The sequence below is a fragment of the Cavia porcellus genome, unplaced genomic scaffold, assembly GCF_034190915.1.
Source record: "Cavia porcellus strain 051 isolate PalLab524CR breed Dunkin Hartley unplaced genomic scaffold, mCavPor4.1 scaffold_16, whole genome shotgun sequence".
In the NCBI taxonomy this organism is placed as follows: Eukaryota; Metazoa; Chordata; class Mammalia; order Rodentia; family Caviidae; genus Cavia; species Cavia porcellus.
The window spans coordinates 51299975-51323309 of record NW_026947499.1 but is presented as its reverse complement, the minus strand read 5'-3'; the positions used below and the strand labels follow the sequence as shown (position 1 = coordinate 51323309).

General features: G+C 38.0%; 2 protein-coding genes across 3 annotated transcripts in view; one reads left to right on the top strand and one right to left on the bottom strand.

Moving 5' to 3' along the window:
- Nucleotides 1-16: 16 nt before the first annotated feature.
- Nucleotides 17-23001, top strand: Palb2 (partner and localizer of BRCA2). Of its 2 annotated transcripts, XM_013142222.3 has the most exons (13): nucleotides 19-260; nucleotides 2193-2252; nucleotides 2369-2465; nucleotides 3685-5139; nucleotides 8151-8962; nucleotides 9474-9545; nucleotides 10861-11022; nucleotides 14053-14138; nucleotides 14407-14568; nucleotides 15733-15849; nucleotides 17671-17758; nucleotides 20040-20188; nucleotides 22512-23001. In XM_013142222.3, the coding sequence occupies exons 1-13, from the start codon at nucleotides 213-215 to the stop codon at nucleotides 22720-22722; spliced, it is 3519 nt and encodes a 1172-aa protein (XP_012997676.1). In that variant the 5' UTR covers nucleotides 19-212; the 3' UTR covers nucleotides 22723-23001. The 2 variants fall into 2 exon arrangements, with proteins under 2 accessions (XP_012997677.1, XP_012997676.1); XM_013142223.3 differs by lacking the exon at nucleotides 20040-20188 and having other exon boundaries at nucleotides 17-260; nucleotides 22512-22697.
- Ubfd1 (ubiquitin family domain containing 1) overlaps nucleotides 21485-23335 on the bottom strand; it is a 44319-nt gene continuing 42468 nt past the window's right edge. The window contains exon 8 of the mRNA XM_063226674.1: nucleotides 21485-22678. The gene's annotated coding sequence lies outside the window, so the exon portion shown is untranslated. The remainder of the gene's footprint in view (nucleotides 22679-23335) is intronic.

Here is a 23335-nt window from a genome sequence, read left to right as displayed (position 1 = left end):
TCACCGGCTGCGCGTGCGCAAACCCAGCGGCGTCTTTAATTGGCTGGAGCTGATGGCGCCTGTGGCTCGCGTGGGCTGTTTGACTGAGCTCTGAGGGCTTTCCCGGTCCCTCTTTCCTTCCCGGGTGCTTTTTGCACCCAAGTCTGGCTGGGTTTCCGTGTCTGTAGGTCCAGGACCGGCGACGGCTGCTCTTTCGTTCGGCCTCCATCCGGATGGAGGAGCCTCCCTGGAAGCCCCTCAGCTGTGCGGAGAAGGAAAAGGTGCAGAGGGCTGACTGGAGATTCTGACCCCCCTTCCAGACTTGAGGCTTGGTTTGCTTTGCTCGCGGCCTGCGGCAGCAATATCCTCAGACTTGCATTCACAAGTCTGAGTGGGCACAGGAAGTGAAAATGTAGGCGATTGGCGCATTTACGTGGTGGTGCTTAGAAAACAAATTTTCATTACTGTAGCAATGCATAAAACAAAATGCAAAACGTTATAGGCAAAACTTGAATGCCCTTCGATTGTCTTTTTCCTCTCCTTTAACCCTCCCACGTGCACCGTCTTGATTTCTCTCACTCCACCCAATCAAATCTTTTCAGTTTGATACTTTCAGATCTTTTTGTGTCTGTTAGGGCTAGCGGCTGAGTATCCCTGACCACCTAAAGACAGTACGTATTTATCAAATAGAGGAATGTTCATAAACAGTGTGATCCGAGTGGGTTTGCAATATTAGTATTATTCTGCGTTTGACAGCCACATTAGGACATAGTTGTCCTTAAAAAAAAAAAAAAACCTTATACATTAATATGTAGCTTGGAGGTGTACCGGTTTTTTAAAATATTAATCTACTTATAGAGTCTTTGTTTCCAGGCACTTGTACTCTTAACCGGAATTTGCTTGCTGGTCTAAACCGAGCCGAACTCACATTCAAATCAGCTTGTAAATCTTACTCTACTTTACCTGCTGTTAGGGTGAAAAGATCATTTATGATAAACACGATAATTCCTCGATATTGGTAAGATTGGTGAGAATAAAGAGATGCAGAACACAGACTATTGCTCATCTGCTGCTAGGATTTGAATTGTATTTGTAAACTGCATGATTTAGGGAAGGGTGAGTTTTCATAACAGGTTCCTAGAAAGAAAAAAAAATTGGATGACTTTGCTACTCGAATTATCCTTTGAGTCACAGAAGTCAGAGAAACAAAGGAAATATAAACTTTCAGAGACTAGTAATTTGATTTAACTTAGTTCCAGAAAGTCTTTGTTGAATACCTACCGTATGCCTAGCTGGGAATTCAGTTGTGAAAATTCCTATTTCACTGGTGTTTGGAGTGATCCTCAAATACACTTAGCCCATTCCACCGTAGAGCTTTTTCACATTTGTGGTTCCCATGCCCCAATCTCCCTAAAATTAGCTCCTGCCCTTTTCAGATCTAGGCTTCAAGAAAGTTCTCAGAGCAGGGTGTGGTGGTTCATGCCTGTAATCCCAGCACTCTGGAGGCTGAGGCTGAGGTGGGAGGATCATTTCGAGTTCAAGACCAGCCTGGGCCTTCTCAAAAAAGAAAAAAGAAAGTTCTCAGAAGTGCCTTCCTAACTACTCTACCTGATGCAGTCCATTCAGGAGCCTAGCCACTCATATCACCCTTAAGTATTTGTTATACTGTAAAATTCATTTGTTTTCTTGTATATTGTATGCAAATTGCCTTCTTCACCTTGTGTCTCTAGCATCTGCAAGTATCTAAATACCTGACCATTAACTGACACTTGATGAATTAAGGTGATAATTCCTGTTATCTTCATAGCCATGCAGGAGAACAGGGAAGTCACAGACCACATACTGTGATACAGTAAAGATTTCTGATAAAGGAAGAACAAAGGAAAGATGGGGAGTCTCGCCTGGATTTGGAGAACAACCTAGAATTCTGCCCCAAGGAAATAAAAATCTTAAACTGACTCTTGAGGAATCTATAGGAATTGACAAAGGAAAGAAACGTTCCAGGAGACAGAAATGGTTTATGCAAAGGTCTGGAGAGTAAAAAGCTTATTGCTTTGTGAGAACTGGAAATAGTCTGGGTGCCTTGGTTCCTCTCCTGGAAGTTGAGGAATCCTGCTGAGCACTGACTGCTGCTTCTAAGTGATAGAAACTATTGCTTCCCTCCAACTCCACCTTTCCAATACTCACTATGGTTGGTGTTTTTCTTCTTCCAGTTGAAGGAAAAATTAGCATTTTTGAAAAGGGAATACACCAAGACACTGGCCCGTCTTCAGGTAAGTGAACTGTATTCTCTCAAATTAGGGTATTATACAGACAGTTTTAAAAAGTTTCTGACAGTAATAAAACCCTAAAGGAAATTTCTTTCTTGAGCTTCTTTTGGTTTCTCTAGCGTGCCCAAAGAGCTGAGAAGGTTAAGAATTCTATTAAGAAAACAGAGCAGGATTGCTCACTTCAGCATAAAATCTCACCACAGCTAAACAATTCAGGTAAGTCACTTATACTTGTAGTCACTTATGTTTCAAGTTCATTTATTTGCCTATCATTCTTTTTCCACAGTCAGTGGATAAGAAGCAATAGATTTCTAATTTAACGTAAATTCATATGCTATAACATTAAAGCAGTAAACTACTTCCACTTGGGTTTTTTATTTAGTTGCTCATTTTTCTTCAACTTTTAGAAACTATATTTAAGGTTTAAATATTGGAATAATTTTTTAAACCAAGATGCACATATGCACAGAAGAAAATACTCTTTAAAAAGCAATAGTAAGAAGGGCTGGAATGAGCCAGGGATTTAACTCAGAGGCACAAGTGCCTGCCTGGCAATGAGTCTGATCCCTGGTACCAGGAAAAAAATTTTAAAAAGGTTGGAAGGAGGGAAGGGGAAGAGGACAAATGTTATGTACACGTACAAATCCTCTACACGGAATGCGATCAGTATGTGTTGCAAAGTTGGTAGCTATTGAAATGAGATAGTGGTGCTCAAATTACTTGAGCCCCCCCCCCCCCCGCAAAAAAAAGAAAGAACAAAGGTAAGAAACCTGAGAAAATATTAAGTGGGCTTGGGAATATATATACTCCAGTGGTGGTACACTTGCTTAGCATTCACAAGGCATTGAGGTCAGGCCCCAGCACCAGAAGAAATTAGAGGAGATTGAAAATGTTTTGTTTTCATTTACTTAAAAATCTATCGTTCTTAGAATCTTTAAGACTTGAACATTGATATGTCTCAGTGATATGCTTTTGAGTCTTCTAAAAATAAATATTTGGAAATATATATATATAATATTTTTATTTAGTTATTTATTTTTACAGTATTGGAAATTGAATCCAGGGTCTTAAACATACTAGGCAAGTGTTGTACCACTGAGATACACTTCCAGCCCTTCAGCGTGTTTCTCAGTTTCTGTCTCTCTGTCTCTGTCTCTGTGTTTTGTTTTTCTCTTTCTTTTTTTTTTTTTTTTCTTTTGGAGACAGGGTCTTACTATGTAGTTCAGGCTGGCCTGGAGCTCACCATGTAGCCCAGGTTGGCCTCAAACTCTGTAGCAATCCTCCTGCCTCAGCCTCCCAAGTGCTAGGATTACAGGCGTATGCCAGCATACCCAAAAGCCCTATAATATTTTAAAATAAATGTGGGGTTTTGTTTGTTTGTTTGTTTGTTTGAATTTAAAAAGAAACTTAGTTAACACATTTTTTTTCTCCTCAGAATATAAAAATGAAAGATCTCCTTGTGAAAAATTACAGATCAGTACCCATGTCGATGAGGAAACTGGAGAAAAGACATCCGTGACACTTGATACTGAAACTGAATCTTTAAACTATAAAGATGGCCTTGGAGAAGAGTTGTGTTTACAAGGGACAGGTGACACCCAAGAACATTCACCCTACAAGGACAGTGATCCTGTTGGTGAAAAAAGACAGACTGAGCTGCCAGGGAGAAAAAAGCAGCCAAAGAGAACACTTAATTCACAGGAAAGAAAAGATGTCTTTGACATCAGTTCACTCATACTCTCTGGCAAAAGAGTAAAGAAACAGGAGGCAATCAATAATGAAAATTCTAAGTTACCAGTAACTGAAGTAACTTACCTTTTGAGTCCTAAATCTGAAATTCCAGATTTTTCACTACCAGTTACAGAAGATGATGAAAAGAATGAATTCATCCCACCAACTGCCAAGTCAGAAAGAGGTGTTGATACAGCCTCAAGAGGAAATAAATTTTTCAAGGAGACTACAGTTCCTTTGCATACTTTATCGGACAGCAGTAACAGTGGATACCTTGAACATACGCCTCCTAAAGACTACTATGAACTTACTTCTCAGGGGTTTAAAAACGTTTCATCCATAAGTCTGGAAGCACAAGGGATAAAAATGACTGTTTGCACAGATAATTCAGTATTAAATGAAGGTATAAGCACAAGGAGACAACTGCCTAAAAGTTCTAATTTAGAGGCAGATAATTCATGTTCTCTAAATGAACTCACTTACAATAACTCATCAGCAGATAAAAGCCAACAGATAAATGAAAACAATCATACAGAGAAATCTTTAAAATCTCCCAGTAATACTCTCAGTTGTAGAAGTATAAATCCTCAGGAAGATGAAGTTCTAAGTCAACCTGAAAATCTTAGCCTTAGGGCAGTCTCTACTGTTTCTACAGAAAATCAAATACATTCTTACACGATGCTTGAGGGCCTTCTATTTCCTGCAGAATACTATGTTAGAACAACGCGTCACATGTCAAACTACAAGAGGAAGGTAGCCCTGGAAGCTGTCATTCAAAGTCATTTGGGTACCAAGAAGAAAGAGTTTAAAAATAAAATTAAGGAAGCAACTAAAGATTTAAAGCTTTCCAATGAAGAAACTGACCAGAATGAAGTTAGGATGTCAGATACATGCATGGTTCACCCACATTCAAAAATTCCTCTGGAATTTCTCTCATTAGCTGAAGTCAGCTCTCCTGCTAGACCTGCTGGAGATGATGACTGTTCTCGGAAGGCTGTTTCACAGCCATGTGGTAGAAGAAACAGAAGGAAAAGAAGATCAGTCAGCACTCCAGCACTAGATTGTGAATTGCTTTTGCCAGCTTCCAGCATAGTTACTGTTAACAAGTCTGAAGAAGTTACCTTGTACAAACATCAGGATGAAAAAGCAGTTATTTATGGTAAGAAGAGAGTTAAAAGTAACTACGATTATGTTTGATGATGATGGTGATAGCTAATAATTACTGTGTGGTGGTGCTTTCTAAATGCTGTATACAACCAAGTTCAGTGAGGTCTGAAATCCCAGTACTTTGGGAGAGTGATACAGGAGGATCACAATTCAGGCCTAGCCAAGGCAGCCGAGCAACTTAAGAACAGTCTGACTCAAAGTTAAAAAATGAGTTGGAGGTTTTACTCAGTGTGAAGCCCTGAGTTTAGTAGTTAAGTGGCCAGGACATACACAGACACACAGAGAGAAACACACAAACACACAGTGCTGTACATATAATAGCTCACTGTATCAGCACAGCAGCCCATCCAAGATAGTCTATTTTTACCATTACATTTCAAAAGTAAGGCTTGGAGAATGACTTTAATTAATTAAAATGATACCAAACATCACTCATACGGGTTTTTAAAATTTTTTGAGTCATTTTTCCTTTACTAATGTGATTGAAAAAGTTAGCACTGCAAAGGAAAATATGTTGGATGCTTACCAAAGTTAGTCTCTATTCAGATACAGCACATATTTCATTGCAGGTAGAATCTTTATATATCCTAATATAGGAAGTGTTTTCAAATAAAATTATTTTGTTAGAGAATCCAGGCCTAGAGGTATGCTCAGTGGTAGGATACTTATCTAGAGTGAGAGTCTACTGAAAACCTCTTAGAAATGATCATGCAGTAAAAAGGCCCAAACAACTTTTTGGATCTAATACATAGTATGTTTGCAGACACAGTTTTGGAGGACAGCAAGTAAGGATATATTATGATTTAAACTTTTTATTCATTTTCTCAGTAGCTAATTATATCTGATAAACTGAGTGCCAAAACTGGATCATTCATTATGGCTTTTTTATCGATTTATATTTTTGTCTTTTTTGGTGGGGGAGGGGTGTCTTTTTGCACCAAGGTTTTGCTGTGTAGTTCAGGCTGGCCTTGAACTCACTTTGTAGCCCAGGCTGACATGGAACTTGCAGCATTCCTCCTGCCTCAGCCTCCTGAGTACTGGGATTACAGAGATTTTCCACCGTATAGCATTATCATAGTTTTAAACAAGAGATCAGCTAACATCCTGTAAAGATAATATTTTACTTTCTCTTTGTCTGAACTACCCAGGTTGGTGCAAAATAGCCATAGGCAATATGTAAATATGACTGTTTCCATAATTTTTTTTTAATCTCCAAAATAGGCAGCAGGCTGCTCTGTATCAGCAAACATAGTTTTTGGTTTATGAGCTATAATTCATTAAATTAATTTTAAAATAATATTAATGTTTTTCATTGTCATCGTTTAAGACAAGAATACAAAGAAATCAAATATGCAGTCTAGTAATAATCTAGAAACATTTTCCTAGACTTTGTAGTAATCTGCTGTGATCTTAGTAACCTGCAGCTACGTTTAAAAACTTTTTCATATATATATATATAGTGTGTATATGTATAAATATATATGTATATATATATATATATATTGTGTGTGTGTGTGTGTGTGTGTGTGTGTGTGTGTGTGTGTAAGGAATGCATAATGCATTAAACCATTATTACCCCCCTAATTATTGTGTTCTGAAATTCTGCAGTTTTTTTCCTCTCTTTTTAAAATAGATTTGAAGGAGAAAAAATAAAATAAAAGCCTTTTTTTGAGGTGACATTTACCTAACATAAAATTAAGTATTTTAAATTAAGGAATAAGTCAATGGTTTTTTGTTTTGTTTGTTTTTTGGTACCAGGATCAAACTCACTACCTTGCACTTGCCAGGCAGGCGCTCACACTGCTGAGTTAAATCCCCGGCCCTCAATGGTTTTTAACACATTTACAATGTTATACAAGCACCATTCTTCTCTAGTTCCAAAACACTTTCAACAAAAGTAAACTTCATACTGTGTAAGTAGCTGATTCTTACAGTCTTTCTTCCCTCCAGCCCCCACCCTCAAGCAGCAACCAAACACTATGGAGCTCCCAATTCTGGAGATTTCATATAAATAGAATTATATAGTATGTGATACTTTGTATTTCATTTTTGCATATTTTCAAGTTATATTCAGGATGTGACATGTATCAGTACTTTATTCCTTTTTGTGGCAGAATAACATTTGTTACTTTATGTACCACATGTCTGTTTATCCATTCATCAGTTTGATATATTTTAAATATGATAGGATTCCAGACACAGAGCAATAAATTACTTTTTGCTTGAAAGGAGAAATAAGTTCTTTGGTGAGAAAAGTTAGCATTTTGTAGGTTATCCACCAGTAGCCTGCTAGAAACTTGTTTTTATTTTATTTTATTCATTTAATTTTCTGTTTGAGACAAGGTCTCACTGTGTAGCCCAGCCTGACCTCGAACTAGTGGCAGTTCTCCTGCCTCAGCTTCTCAAGTGCTGGGGTTATAGGCATGCACCACACCTAGCTGGAATCATTTTTAGAGATGAGAGGGAGGTTTAGTTCAGTTCCCTTCTGAAGGAAAAGAGCAGGAAAATGAGTTGACTTGCCTGAGGTTACAGAGCAAGCCGTGGTTAAGGTGCAACTGTCTCCCAGTCTTCCTTCGTCCCGTTAACACTGCCAGGACTACATTATTTTAGGTCCTGCAAAAGAAGAGCTGCTAGTTATTCACCCACTTAATGATCGTTTAAACTCTTTATCCAGAATCCAAAGTCAGATGGAGCAAAGTGGCACATGCCTAAAATCCCAGCATTCTGGAAGGCTGAAGCAGAAAAATCACAAGTTTGAGCCTAGCCTAGCAACTGAGTGGCTTATTGAAATACCATTTCAAAATAAAAAATAAAAAAGGCCAGGAATGTAGCTCAATGTGAAGGCCTTTGGTTCAACTCCAGCCAAGAAAAAATGGAAGTTATGGGTAGGAGAAGTTAAGAACATTTTCTACTATATTTGGGTTTAGAAACTTATTCTTTGTTGACTATTAATATCTCTTGTTGGGTTTTATTACTATTGTTTTCCTTATTTTTCTATTTTAGGGGAGAAAGATCATTGTCAAAAAGAATCCCTTTCTCCCAGCGATAATGCTTCTTTAGCTTCAAATGATGATGCTTTCGCTTCTCCATTTCATAAGGACGGAATGCTGAATTTAAAGCAATCATTGCCATTTCTCAGTATGACAGACTTTGAGTTACCTGATGAGGATTTTGGGCATCTGAAGCTTGAAAAACTGAAGTCCTGCTCAGAAAAACCAATTGAGCCTCTTGATTCAAAAACATATGGAGAAAGACATCTGAAAGAGGGAAATCAGATCGTTCAGCAGGAGCCAGTTCCTAAACAGAGAGATGCAGCCACTGAAGACTTGGAAGAGGACCTGGTTCTACCAGAAAAAGCACATCTTCCAGTGCTAAACCAAAAATGCCAGCCTACAAACCCGGGCCTTTCTTCATCCATATTGCTTTTTACTCCTTTAAATACTGCTGCACTTAATGATAATGACCCTCTGACCACAGACCTGTGTCCGCCTACGTTCCCCTTTGTAGGCACTACTCCTGCTTTTGGCTCCCAAGGACACTCTGAGAAAATGTCTGTTGAGGTTGGACACATTTGCTTTACCCCGCAACCTTCTCACTTGACAGACACAGTCATTCTTGCTAGGGACAGTAAGCAGTGTGACAGCCCACCAAAACTGGATACCAGCTTGCATGGGTCAGGGGGGCGAGGACAAACTGCCTGTGACCATGACTCTGGCACCCAAGCAACACCACTACTTACTGAGTCACTTACTTTCAGAGAAAATCAGCTCTATGGAAATACGTGCCCGGAGTGGCATAAACATTCTGTTGAACAGGTATAATAACTTCTTTTTGTTTGTCTTTTGTTTTTGAGACAGGGCTTCACTATGTAGTTCAGACTGCCCTAAACTCACTGTGTATCCCAGGGTGGCTTTGAATTCCTTCTGCCTCAGCCTCCCAAGTGATGAGATTACAAGCATGAGCCTCCACACCCAGAAATGGCTTCTTTCATGAAATTTTCTCTGAAAGAATAAATTACCTTAACAAATGCGGAAAATATGACTGCCTCAAGTTGCCCCTTAGTATTTAGGGATATTTTAACATGTTTCTTTGACATGCTTTCCTTGTAAATGTTAAGCTCATGCTGGAGAAATTAAGGTTAATTTAAATATATATATTTAAATGTGAAGTGATCCTAATTTTTTCATCACTGAAGCAACTGCATGTGGAACTTCGGTGCTGTTACCCGAGAAAATAACTAATAAAGTAGATATCTTGATGTGTAAGTGATGCAGGGAGACATAATACATAAATTGTAGATTAATGAAGTGACTTACTTTCCCACAGGCTGAAACAGCAGATCTTCCTGTTTCTGATAGCTTAAACTTGTGCAGCCTACAATTGGTTTCAAAGTTAAAGGTCAGAAGAATATTTTAATTATGTGTCTTGTATGTTACATGTAAAATATTTAAACACTGATAAGAAAATTAAAAAGAATTGAATGCTATAGCTTTCTGTCCAGTGTGTGTGTGTGTGTGTGTGTGTGTGTGTGTGTGTGTGTGTGGTTTTGGGGGTTTGAATCTAAGATTCACACTGAGGTACATCCCTGACCATTTATTCTTTTCTTTTCTTCCTTTCTGAGATAGGGTCTTGCTAAGTCAGTGAGCTGCCGATGATGGTCTCAGATTTGTAGTCCTCTTACCTCAGCTTCCCAGCGTGGTAGGATTACAAATACATGCTACCATGCCTGAAGCTTCCTGTTATTTAGTACGGGGATTGAACTCAGTGCTGTTATACTACTTCATCCCATCCATGTTTTTAGTTTTTGTTTTTGAAACAGGGTCTCTAGTTTTTTATTATATTGATTATTAAATTTGTGTTTTCTTTTTTTAAAATTAACTTTTTAAGGCTGGGAGTTTAGCTCAGCAGTGTAAATGCCTGTTTGGCAAACACGAGGTCGTGAGTTCAATCCCCAGTACCAAAAAATAAATAAATAAAAATAGCGTAAAATTAAATTAACTTTTTAAACTACTTTATCGGGCTTATTTTAATCTTTCTTCTCTAATAAATGTACTTATGATTCTGAGTTTTCTTGAAAATACTGTTTTGGTGGTGCTCTGCAGGTGGTAAAACTTCAAAATTCTGTCTCTGACTTAATGAGAGAGGATCTATTGCTGTGGTGGTGAACTTACAGCATGTGCGTTGTTTTTCTTTTAAGACAAAACATGTTAATGTATGAATTTTTTTTCTAAACTAAAACCTCAATATTCAGGTTTAATTGCAATGTTGATACTCTGTGATAACTAAGTGGGTTGTGGGTTACAGTTGGACATTAATCTCTACAAGGCTTGCCATCACTGGTCTGTTGTTATGGTTTCAGTTATTCCCTTTTCAACCCAGGTGTGGTTCATCAGGATGTTTAATTTACAGAGAGATAAGTTTTTATGGGCTTAGTTTTTGTGGTTATACTCACCTATCCCATTCTGGAGTAACATCCCATTTATCCCATTCTGAAGTAATATATTTTAAATGCACCATTATGTGAATGGCTACAGGCAGTTTTTGTTAATTGCATAAGACCCACAAAGCTTTTTCTTATGACTGCCATAAAACTTTAATCTCACTTACTTAGTATTTTATCTCACCCTTGTAATTCATCACTTTTATATTTACTCTTGGAAAAACAGACCTTAGGTATCTGTTTAACATAACTGTTGCTTGCATTCTGGATCAGAATCCTTCCAGTTCCTGTTCCGTGGATGTGAGTGTCATGTGGTGGGAAGAAGCTGATTTTAGAGAGCCATGTATCATAACTGCTTGTGAATATGTAGTTTCTCTTTGGAAACCTGTCGACCCTTGTCAATGGGAAAAAATTCATACCTGGCACTTCACAGAGGTAAGTCAGAATCTTAGAGCTAAAAGACATCTTTGCAGTCACTTGTGTAATAATATAGATGGACAGCGTAACAAAATTAGAATCTATGACTAGGTGTAGCTGAACAGAGAGAGGTTTATTTTCCAACATCCTATTGTGAAATTTTCAAACATACAGCAATTACACTGTGAGCACTCACACACATATGTTTCTCCAAAGATGGATTTCACCCAAACCTATGAGAGGAGCTAAGACTGTCATGGGCGTTCTGATTTCTAGACTTGCTGATGCCTGTATGCTCTACCCTTTACCAAAGAATTATTTCTGCTTCTTTTCTAGAAGTGTTTCTATCTAGGGTTTGTCTACTTTCATATGTATTTTACATGGTAGCAGTCATGATGTGCTTAAGTTTTTTGATACCATGAATCAAACTCAGGACCTTGTGACTGCCAGGAAGGTGCCCGCCCACTGAACTCTATCCCCAGCCTATGATTTTCTAGCCTGGCTTTTCATATATTTTGTTTCTACATATTCTTGATACATGTTGACACTTCAGTCTTGTTCTCTACTATACTAACAGCTTCCAGCACTGTGTTTCTCCAGAGGAGCTCAATAAATATTTGTTTAGCAAATGAACAGTTATTTTTATTTATTTAGGTGCTGAAAATTGAACTGAGGGCCTTGTGTATACTAATACTTTGTCATTGGACTACATGCGTAGCCCTTAAACATATAATTGGGTTTTGTGCTGGGCATAGTGGTACAAGCCTATAATCTCAGCCCTCAGGAGGCTGAGGCAGGAGGATGACCACAAGTTTGAGACCAGCCTGAACTGCATAGTAAAAATCTGTCTCTAAAAGACCAAAAAAAAAGGGGGAGAGAGGTTGCTTGTTTTCTTTTTCCATTTTTTTTTTTTTAAGAGATAGCATCTCACACTGTGGTAGTGTATATCTTTAATCCCAGCACTCTGGGAGGGTGAGATGGGATTGCAAGTTTTAGCCCAATTTAAGCAATTTAGCAACTTAGTGAGACACTGTGTCAAAATTTAAAAAACAAGGATAGTGATGTGGCCCATGGGTTCAATATTTAATACCATATACACACAAAGAAGAGGAGAGATGGCAGGGGGTTGTTGGGGATAGGAGAAAAAGAAATAAGAATTAGCTACACATTCCAAAATGACTATAGTCATTATGTACCATAAATATATACTATGAAATTTTTAATTAAAAACTGGAGTTCTCTAACCAAGGCTTCATTCTTCTCTGTTTTCAGTTACTGGTATCAAAAGTACTTTATCTTTTTCATGGAGGAATTTATTGAAGATTACTAAAAGTAGTTAGCCACTTTTTTTTTTTGGTTTTCTGAGACAGGGTCTTGTAGTTCAGGTTGGCCCTGAACTCACTATGTAGCCCAGGCTGGACTTGAACTCATGGCAGTCCTCCTGCCTCAGCCTCCTGAGTGCTGTGATAACAGGCATATACCACCACATCCAGCTTAGCCACTCTTAAAAAAAGAAACCAGAAATGAGAGGGTCTCACTATGTTACCTAGACCTCCCACAAATTCCTGGGCTCAAGTGATCCTCCTGCGTCAGCCTCCTGTGGAGCTGGGGAAAACATCTGAAGTAAACTTTATATTCTTTTATCTTGCAGTGCTGAGAACTGAACTTAGGGTATGACATATGCTAGGCAAGTGCTTTACCAGTGAGCCATATTTTCATCCCAATATATAATTTTTGAATAAAAACTTGATTTTAATTAGTTATTAATTTAGTGGTACAGAGGAGCAAAGTCAAGGGTGCTCTACCATACAGCTACATCCCCACTTCTTATTTGTATTTTATTTTTAGACAAGGTCTTGCTAAGTTGCCTAGGCTGGCCTTTGTGTTGTGATCCTCCTGTGTCAGCCTCCCAAGTCATTAGGAGTACAGGCATGTGTCACTGCACTTGGCCCAGGTTATAATTTTAAATGACTATGTAATCTCTTCATTTGCTTGCTACAATTTACTTAATTTTTGCCCTGTTGTTAGAAGTGTGAATTGCACTTGAGTGTTAACATGCAGGTGCTTGGTGTGCACCTGTAGTTACAGCTACTTAAAAAGCCATGGCAGAGCCAGGCATGATTGTGCACACCTGTAATCCTAGCACTTGGGATGCTGAGATAGGAGGAATTTTGCAAGTTCAAGATCAGCCTGGGCTATAGAAGTGAGTTCAAGGCCAGCCTGAACTGCATAATGAGACCCTGAGGATTGCTTGAGCCCAAGATAAAAAAGATGTGGTATTTTTATACCACATTTTCATACTGTACAACAGAGTACTACTCAGCCATAAGGAAGGATAAACTGTGAGACTTTTATAGATAAATGGATGCAACTTGAGACCATACTCATTAGTGAAATAAATATGACCCACAGTGTAAACGTAAGTGTGAGAAGCTGAAAGAAACAACATGTGTATGTATATGTATATTAAAAATAGCTAAGATACTTACACTACTGATTTCTTTGAGTTGACTGAAGAGAAAGCTTTGTGCTGGTGTTGTTCAACCAATTGAATGCAGATGTCTTGTGCTCTAGGTAAATGATTTGGGGATGACAATGTACAATGTATGTATCATTGTTGCCCCCTGACTGTCATGTTTTGAAATTTTAGTTTTTTTTCTTTTTCTCCTTGAAATAAAATGGATTTGAAAAAAAGTTCATTGCTAGCCTGAGCAACACAGTAGTGCTTATTCCATAAATTCAAGATAAGGACTAACTAAACACTTATAGGGGCCAGGGATTTAGCTCAGCGATGTAAATGCCTGCCTGGCAAGCATGAGGTCCAGAGTTCTACTGCTGTTACCAAAAAGAAGAAAAAAATTATGCATATATATCTTCTTTGGATTTATAGCTTATTAAAAGGGTATTCTCTGAATTTTCTCACATTTTTCCAAATGTTAGAAACAATCCTACTACAGTGAAAACATGAAACAGTGTTTTAATTTTTAACTTTTAATTTAAAATGAAGCAGCCAAATATTACTTATGTCTACTTTTTGTTTATATATAGGTTCCAGTATTACAAATAATTCCAGTACCTGAAGTTTATAACCTTGTGTTTGTAGCTTTGGGAAATTTGGAAATCAGAGAAATCAGGTATGTAATTTCTAAAAAGGGATTTCTTTTTTATTTATTTTCTTTAATCTTTGTTGGCTTATTTTGAATTCAGGTTCAAAATAAGTCTTGAAATAAGTCAGATGTACTCTTAAATGAATCTGAATTAGGTCTACAAGACATTTTTTAAAATAACAATACCAAAAAATAAATAGAATGACATCCTTGACTGAAATTTCCATTAAAAACATGTACTTGGTATATCAAAGGCTTGCTCCTGACTTCTCCCCAATTTCCTTAATTGCTTTAGGGCATTACTTTGTTTCTCTGATGATAGAAATGAAAAGCAAACACTACTGAAATCTGGAAACATAAAAGCTGTGCTTGGCCTGACACGGAGGAGACTTGTTAATAGCAGTGGGACCCTTTGTGATCAACAAATAGAAGTCATGACATTTGCAGAAGATGGAGGGTAAGAAAACCATTGGTCGATTTTGACTGCTGGGTGAAAAAGCGTGTTACAAGTTTCAGAGAAAATGCATTACTAGAATCTTGTTTCTCTGTCTGTAGGTGCACCTTAACACTAGGTTATTATAATCGAGAGGCAGCTCCGAGAGGTGGGAGCTAGTCATGGTAGGGATGAAATCAACAGAGTGGAAAAGCTCAGCACATGTAGTTTCGCTTATCCTTCTTTGAAATCTCTGTGTGTCTCTTCCTTCAGTATTAGAGTGCCTCAAGGTTTTAGACCTTCTCTTGTTCCATGTATGTGGTGACCACTGCTTCATCAAACTAGGTGCTGCCTATTGCAGACATTTGTAGCTTTGAATTCTTCCTGGAACCCTAGACCTGCATGCTGTTTGTTAGCCATCTTACAGACACCTCAAATTCAACATGTAGAAAACTGAGCTCATAGCATCTTCTCAATCTACCGTATCCTTGCATGTATGTATGTATGTATGTAATACATTTAAACCCCAAGCCTCACGCATGCTAAGTATGTGCAATACCACTGAGCTATGCCTTGAGACCACCTTTATTATTATTGCCTATTCATGTTCCTAATGATAGACATTGGGTTTTCTTTTGTTTTTTGGTGGAACTAGGGATTACAATCCACAGCCTTTACACTGAGCACATCCCAGCTCTTTTTTTTTTATTCTTCATTTTGAGAATGTTACTGAGCTGCCCAGGCTGTCCTCCAACTCCTGCCTCAGCCTCCCAGAGTGCTGGGATTATGGGCATACATTACCACACCTGGCTAAGAAAATGAGATTTTTTTGCTTTCTTTGGTACTAATGATCAAACCCAGGGTCTCTTGCTTGCTGGGCATGCACTGCATTGCTGAGCTCTCTCTGCAGTCTAGAAATGAGATATAAAGAGAAAGTTTATTAGGTTAATATTGGATGTGATAAATCTGAGGTACTTGTAATATGTCCAAGTAAATATAATATGAAAGAAGTACGTATTCAGTTGTAGAAAGTTTAGGATACATATTTTCTGCTTAAAAGGTTTTTTTGTATTAGGTTAATCTTTGTTATGTGTAGTTTTGTTATGCATAATTTTGTTATGTGTAGAGTAACTACTTAGAAACTGCTTTGATTCAAAGCACTGATTTTTAATACTGTTTTAAATAAAGATGCAAGGAAAAACAGTTTTTGATGTCTCCTGAAGAAACTATTCTAACTTTTGCTGAGGTCCAAGGGATGCAGGAAGCTCTGCTTGGTACTACTGCCATGAACAACATTGTTATCTGGTAAGCTGTCCTTCTGGGTCCTCAGTTTCCTCATCTACCTGTGAGGACACGCCTCTATGTTACAGGGTGTAAAGATTAGTAAGAGACCATATAGAAATGTGAGTGTGGTTATTTTATCTTTCACTATCAGCTGCTTGTTAAAAAGATCAGTTCAAGTAGACCATTCTATTCTAATTCTATTTTAATAAAAATGGAATTTTATTGTCAAAAATGCATAGTCATTTCTGCTTCTGCTCAATGGCTGAGTAGCATCTGTCAGATGAACATCCCTAACAACCACAATCTGTAGGCAGACTATAAAAAGTAACTGTCTACAGGCACCAGAGAGCAAGAAAAAGAAGGAAGATAATGAGGGGTTTCTACATGTAGAAGAAAGAAATGACCCAGGCCTGGGGGCACACGCCTATAATCCCAGCTACTCAGCAGGGAGGCTGAGGCAGAATGACTACAAATTCAAGGCCATCCTTGCCAATTAGTGAGATCCTGTCTTAAAAATAAAAAAGGGCTGGGGATGTAACTCATTGGTAGAGTACTTTCCTGGCATACACAAGGCCCTGGCTTCACTACTCAGCATGTACCTTCCACAAAAAAGAAGGAGACAAAATGGAGCTGAGAAACTTCTCATTCTTAGGACTTTAAGCCAAGAGAAAGGCCCCAGGCTGAGCACTGGGTGACCAAAGGCCTAGTAAAAAACCTGTCCTGATGGATTAAAAGACCAAAGGACAGAGTCCAGAGCAGCCATAGCAGCTAGAAAGCGAGAAAGAAAAATCCCACAAGGAGAAAGCCAAGGAACGAATCCTATGTTCTGAGTATAACCATTCCCTAAATATCTGGCCAAACCTTGAAACTGCATTGCAGACTTCATGCAGCCCAGGTAAAGCTGAAAAAACTGAACTGGAATTTTAGAATTTGAAGTTTTAATTCATTCAGGTTAAATGTTTACTAAAACAAGCAAATAAAGTCAATATTCTTCAGAGGAACCTAGCAGAATATAATTTTTGCAACCTGTTGTACCAAAGACAAATCTAAAATTAGTGTTTGTGTTCATACACACATATAATTATAGGAACCAAATTAATTAATAAATTTGTGATAAGATTGCTGCCTCTTTTCTGACTACAGAAAGGAATTCTATTCCTGTCCCAAAATAGGCCAAGCTTGAGGATATAAGCCTATAATCCTAACTCTCTGGAAGGCTGAGGCAGGAGGATCTCAAATTTGAGTCCAGCTTGGGGAAGTTAGCAATTTAGCAAGTACTGGGCTCCAAAATATAAAGGATCTTTGAATGTGGATCAGTGTGAAGGCACTGATAGCTAGGCTCCACCTGCATACCAAAAATTAAAAAAGAGAAATAATGGAAAACTTTTCTCAAGGAATTTGGTTTTGCTTTTTGTTGTTGTTGTTTTACTTTTTTGTGTTCTGTTCTGTTCAGTTCGGTTCGATTTGGTTCAGTTCTGTTCAGTTCTATTTTGTTTTGAGACAGGGTTTCATTGTACAGTTCGGCTAGCCCTGAACTCACTTTGTAATTTAGACTGACCCAAGTGCCGGAATTACAGGCATGCAACACCGTACTCAGCCTCTCAAGGAATTTGGAAACGCTATCTCTAGAAGATTAGCAGATTCACTCTAAGGTTAAGCTGTTGAATTAAACTATTAACCTCTAGTTTTTCTTATAGCTAATCAGTGACTAAACAAAACTGAAGCACCTTTTCCCTTCATCCTTCTCTCAGTCACCCCCTAAAAGATGTTGTGAAAAATAAGAATATTATGTGAAAGCCATTTTGCTGGGAGAATATAATCAGCTTTTTTTTTGGATTTAAGGAATTTAAAAAGTGGCCAACTCCTGAAAAAGATGTACATTGATAATTCTTACCAAGCTACAGTCTGTCACAAAGCCTATTCTGAAATGGTAAGTAATGATGTAGGACCACTTTGTGTTTACTTGCATGTGATTATTGATCTCACCAGTGAGAATAATAACTGTCTGTGGTCATTGACAAACCCTTCCTGTTGCTTATTTTTTCACGTTTATAGATTAAAATGTTAGTTTATCAAATTTTGGGCTACATGGTTTAAAGACAAACTTTTAACCCCAACTTTGAATCTGTACTAAGAAATATGCCTTTTATGAGACTTGACTCCCAGCCACATTGCTATAAATGGTTTATGATTGAATGGATACTCTTAGGATGATGGTCTGAGACATGTTTTTCTTTTAGGACATAATGTCCTCAGCTAAGCCATTGTGTTAATAAACTTAGCCTACCTTCTAGTTTTGACATCTGAGCTGGTTGAAGGTAGTTGTCCAGGAGTGAAGATGAACTCCATGAGTGTCCAAATTTGAAGCCATGAGTGGAGACACTAGTAAGAAGCTTGGTGCTGAGTGGAGACTGACTTGCCTGATGTCAGTGGTGCCCCTGAAAGCATCAGCAGCCAGAGACTCTGAATACAAAGAACGTATCTTTCCTAGCTTAGGAGGAACTATGAAATTAAACACAAAAGTTGTATGACCTTAGAGAAATCTGTCCCATAATCTTTAAAAATATTTATATTTTTAATGTGGTATGGAGGTTGAACTTGGGCTTTTGGATTGAGCTATATCCCCAGCCTTTATTTATTTATCTTTATTTTTAATTTTGAAGCAGAGTCTTGCTAAGTTGCCCATACTGGGTTCAGACTTTTGCCTTTCCCACCTCAGCCTTCTGGAGTACTAGAATTACAGGCCACCTGCCTAGGCATCACATAAATTTGAGCCTGTTTTCATCCTTTAGTTAAAAAGGGATTGAATTGAATTCATCTTTAGAATTTAGTTAATGTGAGTTTAATTTTACCTTTTGTAATACAACATTAATGTTTATGTGATATTGAAACATTTAACATAAGATCAGGGATGGTGGTGCACACCTGTAATCCCAGCACTAGGGAGGCTGAGACAGGAGAATCATTAAAATGCATAGTAAGACTCTGTCTCAAAAAAACCACATTTAACACAGATACTTAGTAACATTTTCTCACTCAACCTTCAGAAATAGTTTTTGTTGTTCTTCTTTATTTACTGTGCAGTACTGGGGATTGAACCCTAGGCCTTGCAGATCCTAAGAAAAACAAGTGCTCTACCACAGAATTGCAACTGAAACAATAGTTTGTTACTGCACTGTTCTTTACCACAGAGATTGGCATGCCTTTTCCATTAAGGACCCAGAGAGAAATACTTTCAGGTCCACTAAAAATACATTCTCTGTTGTAAATGTAATACTATTCCATCATGGCACAAAATCAGCCTTAGATAATACATAAATAAATAGTTGTGGCTGCATTAAATTCTATTTATAGATAGTAAAATTTGAATTTCATACAATTTTCATGACACAAAATAAGTTTTTATGTTTTTCTTGGCATTGCTGGGGATCAGCAAAGCAGTATTCATCTTCTAGTCTCTTTTTCCAACCATTTCAAAAATGTGAAAACCATTCTTAGCTCATGGGCCATACAAAAATAAATATTAAGCCAGCATTGGGCTTTGGACTATAGTTTTTCAATCTTTTATTAAATGCACAGCATTTAACAGTTTAAAACAACTGTTTTAAACAACAGTTTAAAACAACTGAGAACAGTTGTTTTTTAAATAAAAAATGCAGCCATGCATAATGGAGCAGGCCGGTAGTCCCAGCACTTGGAGGCTGAGGCAGGAGGCTCACTGTGAGTTTAAGGCCAGACTGAACTACAGAGTGAGACCCTGTCTCAAAAAATAATTTTCATTTTTGCCAAGTGCAGTGGTGATTACTTGTAATACCAGCTTCTCCAACGGATGAGGCAAGAGCATCATAAGTTTGAGGCTAATATGAGCAACGTAATGAGACCTTGTCTAAGAAAAAAAAGATGGGGAGTGCTAAGTGTACACTCAGGCCCTGACACATTATATGTGTCCCCTTTGCCTCTGGCAACCCCCAAATGGACGCTATGAGACTAGTATCTAAAGTGGAAACTGGTGAGTCAAGCTCAGTCATGAGGTGTAAGACTGGCCGGGAAACAGCCCTGAGCCGGAGACACTGAGGGCCAGCCTGGTGACAGTCTCAAGAGTTCCTGTCTGAAAAAATGGAGTTGGAGCCAATGATTAAATCTTGGCTGTGGTTTTATCTCTGCCAAACATACTTCTCATGGTCTATTTGGTTATTTTTCTCCTAAATTAGGGGCTCCTGTTTGTTGTGCTAAGTCATCCTTGTGCCAAAGAGACTGAGTCCTTGGGCAGCCCGGTGTTTCAGCTGATTGTGATTAACCCAAAAACGACCCTGAACACGGGTGTGATGCTGTACTGTCTTCCACAAGGGCAGGCTGGAAGGCAAGTGTGTGTGACTGCCACTCAGTGGGTGTGACATTTTGGAAGACGCTGTGCAAACACATTTTTGGGTCATTCTGATAAGTGGAATGCATGAGATAATATAGATCCTAATGAGAGTGTTAAGAAATAGGATGAAGTTTCATAGATTTGAGGCAAATCCCTGAATCCCCATGTCCCAATCCCTAGGGGTACAGTGCATCTTCCCCATAGGAAAATGTTTTAAATACACACAAAGCAATGAATGTTTTCCGCAAAGGTTTACAGTATATGTTATTTTTATTGACCTATGTTAAGGAACTTGTAAAGGTACTTAGGAAAACATCTTTGCTTTGAAATCTGATTGGGACTCCATTGTGCAGGCAGGCAGTTGTTGCTTTAGTGCACAGCTATTAGCATACCAAGTTTTATGGGCTGTATAGAACTATAAAGACATGCTGGTATTATTAAATTGTCAATCAGGAAACATCTGAATGTGTAAGTCCTAAAGACTCTGTTTATTAATGTTAGAAATTTAACAGCAAGAATTGAAAATAGACAAATCAAGATCACAAAGTCTAGCTTTAATAACTCAAAAAGATAAGAAAACTTAATTTACAATGCATTTCTTTCAACCTTGTGCAATGCTTGCTTATTTTCTTAACCAGGCATGACACTTCTATAAATATTGTTATCAAGAACATCAGAACTTTAATTGTAGGATGTTCTTATACATAGAACTTGCTTTTTTTTTTTTTGTACTGGGTATCTAACTCATGAACTTTACACTTGCCAGCAGGTGCTTGTGTCCCTGAGCTAAACCTTCAGCCCTTTGTCTTTCTGAGACAGGATCTCACTATGCAGCTCAGGCTGGCCTTGAGCTCACTTTGTAGCCCAGACTGGTCTCAAACTCAAGTGATCCTACTGCCTCAGCCCCCCAAATGCTGGGATTACAGGTATACGCCATCACACCCAACTGTTTTTGTTTTTGGAGACAGGGTCTCATTGGTATTCAGGCTGGCCATGAACTCACTGTGTAGCCCAGGCTGGGCCCCAAACACCCTCCCGCCTCAGCCTCTTCAGTGCTAGGATTACAGGTGTGTACCACCATGCCAGCTAAATAAAAGGACACAACCACACTGATAGTATTAGAATTGGAGGGTAAAGATAGCTACCTGATCAAATATTTATTTTGTTACTTTTTATTTATTTTATTTTATCTTGTCACTTTTTAAACCTTAAATACCTATTTGGTGTCAAAACTCTAAGAAACACCTGTTAGTCTCTCTGGGATGCCATAACAAAACACCAAATAGTAGGTAGCTTATAAATAACAGAAATTTATTTCTTACAGTACTGGAAGCTAGGATGCTCAGAATCAAGGCAAGACAAATTCAGTGTCTGATCCATTTCCTTGTTCATACATGGCACTTTCTTACTTACTGTGTCTTCATACAAGAAATAATAGTAATAGCTTGTTTTTTACTGAGCACTCCTGTGAGCCATTGCATTGGGCTGTTTTTCTTTTACATGAATTATTTCATTCAACATTACAACAGTCCTATGCAGTACTCTTTTTTTTTTTTGATATAGGGGATTGAACTCAAGACCTCACACTTGCTAGGCAGGCACTTATGCTGCTGAACTGTATCCCCAGCCTCTGTGAAGTACTCTTATCATCCCTATTTTGCTGAAGAAATTAACTTGCCAGTGTCACATAACTCTTGTAAACTTAGAATTCAAGCCCAGATGGTTGACTGAAGTGCTATTGTTTTTAAAGGACAACCAGATTTCTGCTTCATGTTACTTAAATTTTTTTTTTTTGAGGGGGTAGGGGAATACCCACTAAATATGAAAATCAAATAATCTTACTGTGAAAAATGCATGAAGAACAGATCATATAAAAAAGACGCAGAAAATATGTGTGTATGCTTCTTCATAAAGCTGACTGGGCATGGCCTATCTATGACAGTGACAGGCCTGAACGATGACAAAAACTCAGCCATGCTCTACCTGAGGATAGAACCCAGAGGGGAGAGAGAACAGTAAAAGCAGAGCCACTGAAGGGAGTCTGATTTTGGCTAGTGTGAGGAGAGACAGGAAAACCAAGAGCAAGTATGGAAGTGGTACAAGATGCATCAAAGAACAGGTGGGGACCAGGTGTGTGATTATGTCTAAAACTATAACACAAGCCCTCAGGTTTGTGGGACTGTAAGTGTTGCCACTTACAATTACAGAGAATCTCATCCTAGACAATGCTTTTAGGGGCATGGTTTTGGCTTTTTTGTTTGTTTGTTTGATTTTTTGTTTTACAAATCTAAATTACCTTTTTTCTGCTTGGTATCAGGTTCCTAGAAGGGGATGTTAAAGATCATTTTGCAGCAGCAGTCCTGACTTCTGGAACAATTGCCATTTGGGATTTGCTTCTAGGTCACTGCAAGGTTCTTCTTCCTCCTAGCTCCGACCAAAACTGGTCTTTTGTAAAATGGTCGGGTACAGATTCTCATTTGCTGGCTGGACAAAAAGATGGAAATATATTTATATACCACTACTCATAAGTTAAGAGGAAAATAGTTGTCTGAATACAATTGGCCTGTTGATATTTTTAGAGTTGTAACTTAAAAGAGAATATCTGTTTAAAATAATTACTTGTATGCACCCAGGCAGACTTTCATTTTTTTTATTCTGATGGTGGTGGCACTACTGGTCCTGAGTATTTGTTTATACCTACTAAAGGATAAAAGCTTTAGGGTGATTTTTGTAATTCCCCACATTTGCACATTTGCTTTTAAAGGTGTATATAAAGCTTCAAATGTCAATAAATATTTATTTTGATACATTGTGCTTGATATATCCTTTTTTACCCATTCTGTTCAGATTGTTTTCAAAAACAAGAATTAATTACTGCACAACTAGAATATTAATAATGCTGAGGATATACCTTAGTGGCACAGTACCTGTCTGGCAAGTACAAGGTCATGAGTTCAAGTCCCAGTACCAAAAAAATATATAAAAATAAATTAATAAAAGTGCTGGAATGTAAATAGTGTTTGCATAGTATGAGTACATTTCAGTTAGTACTTAGTACATTAACATGCAATATATTCTTTTTTTTTTTTTGTACCAAGGATCAAACTCACGATCTTGTACTCTGAGCTAAATCCCCAGCCC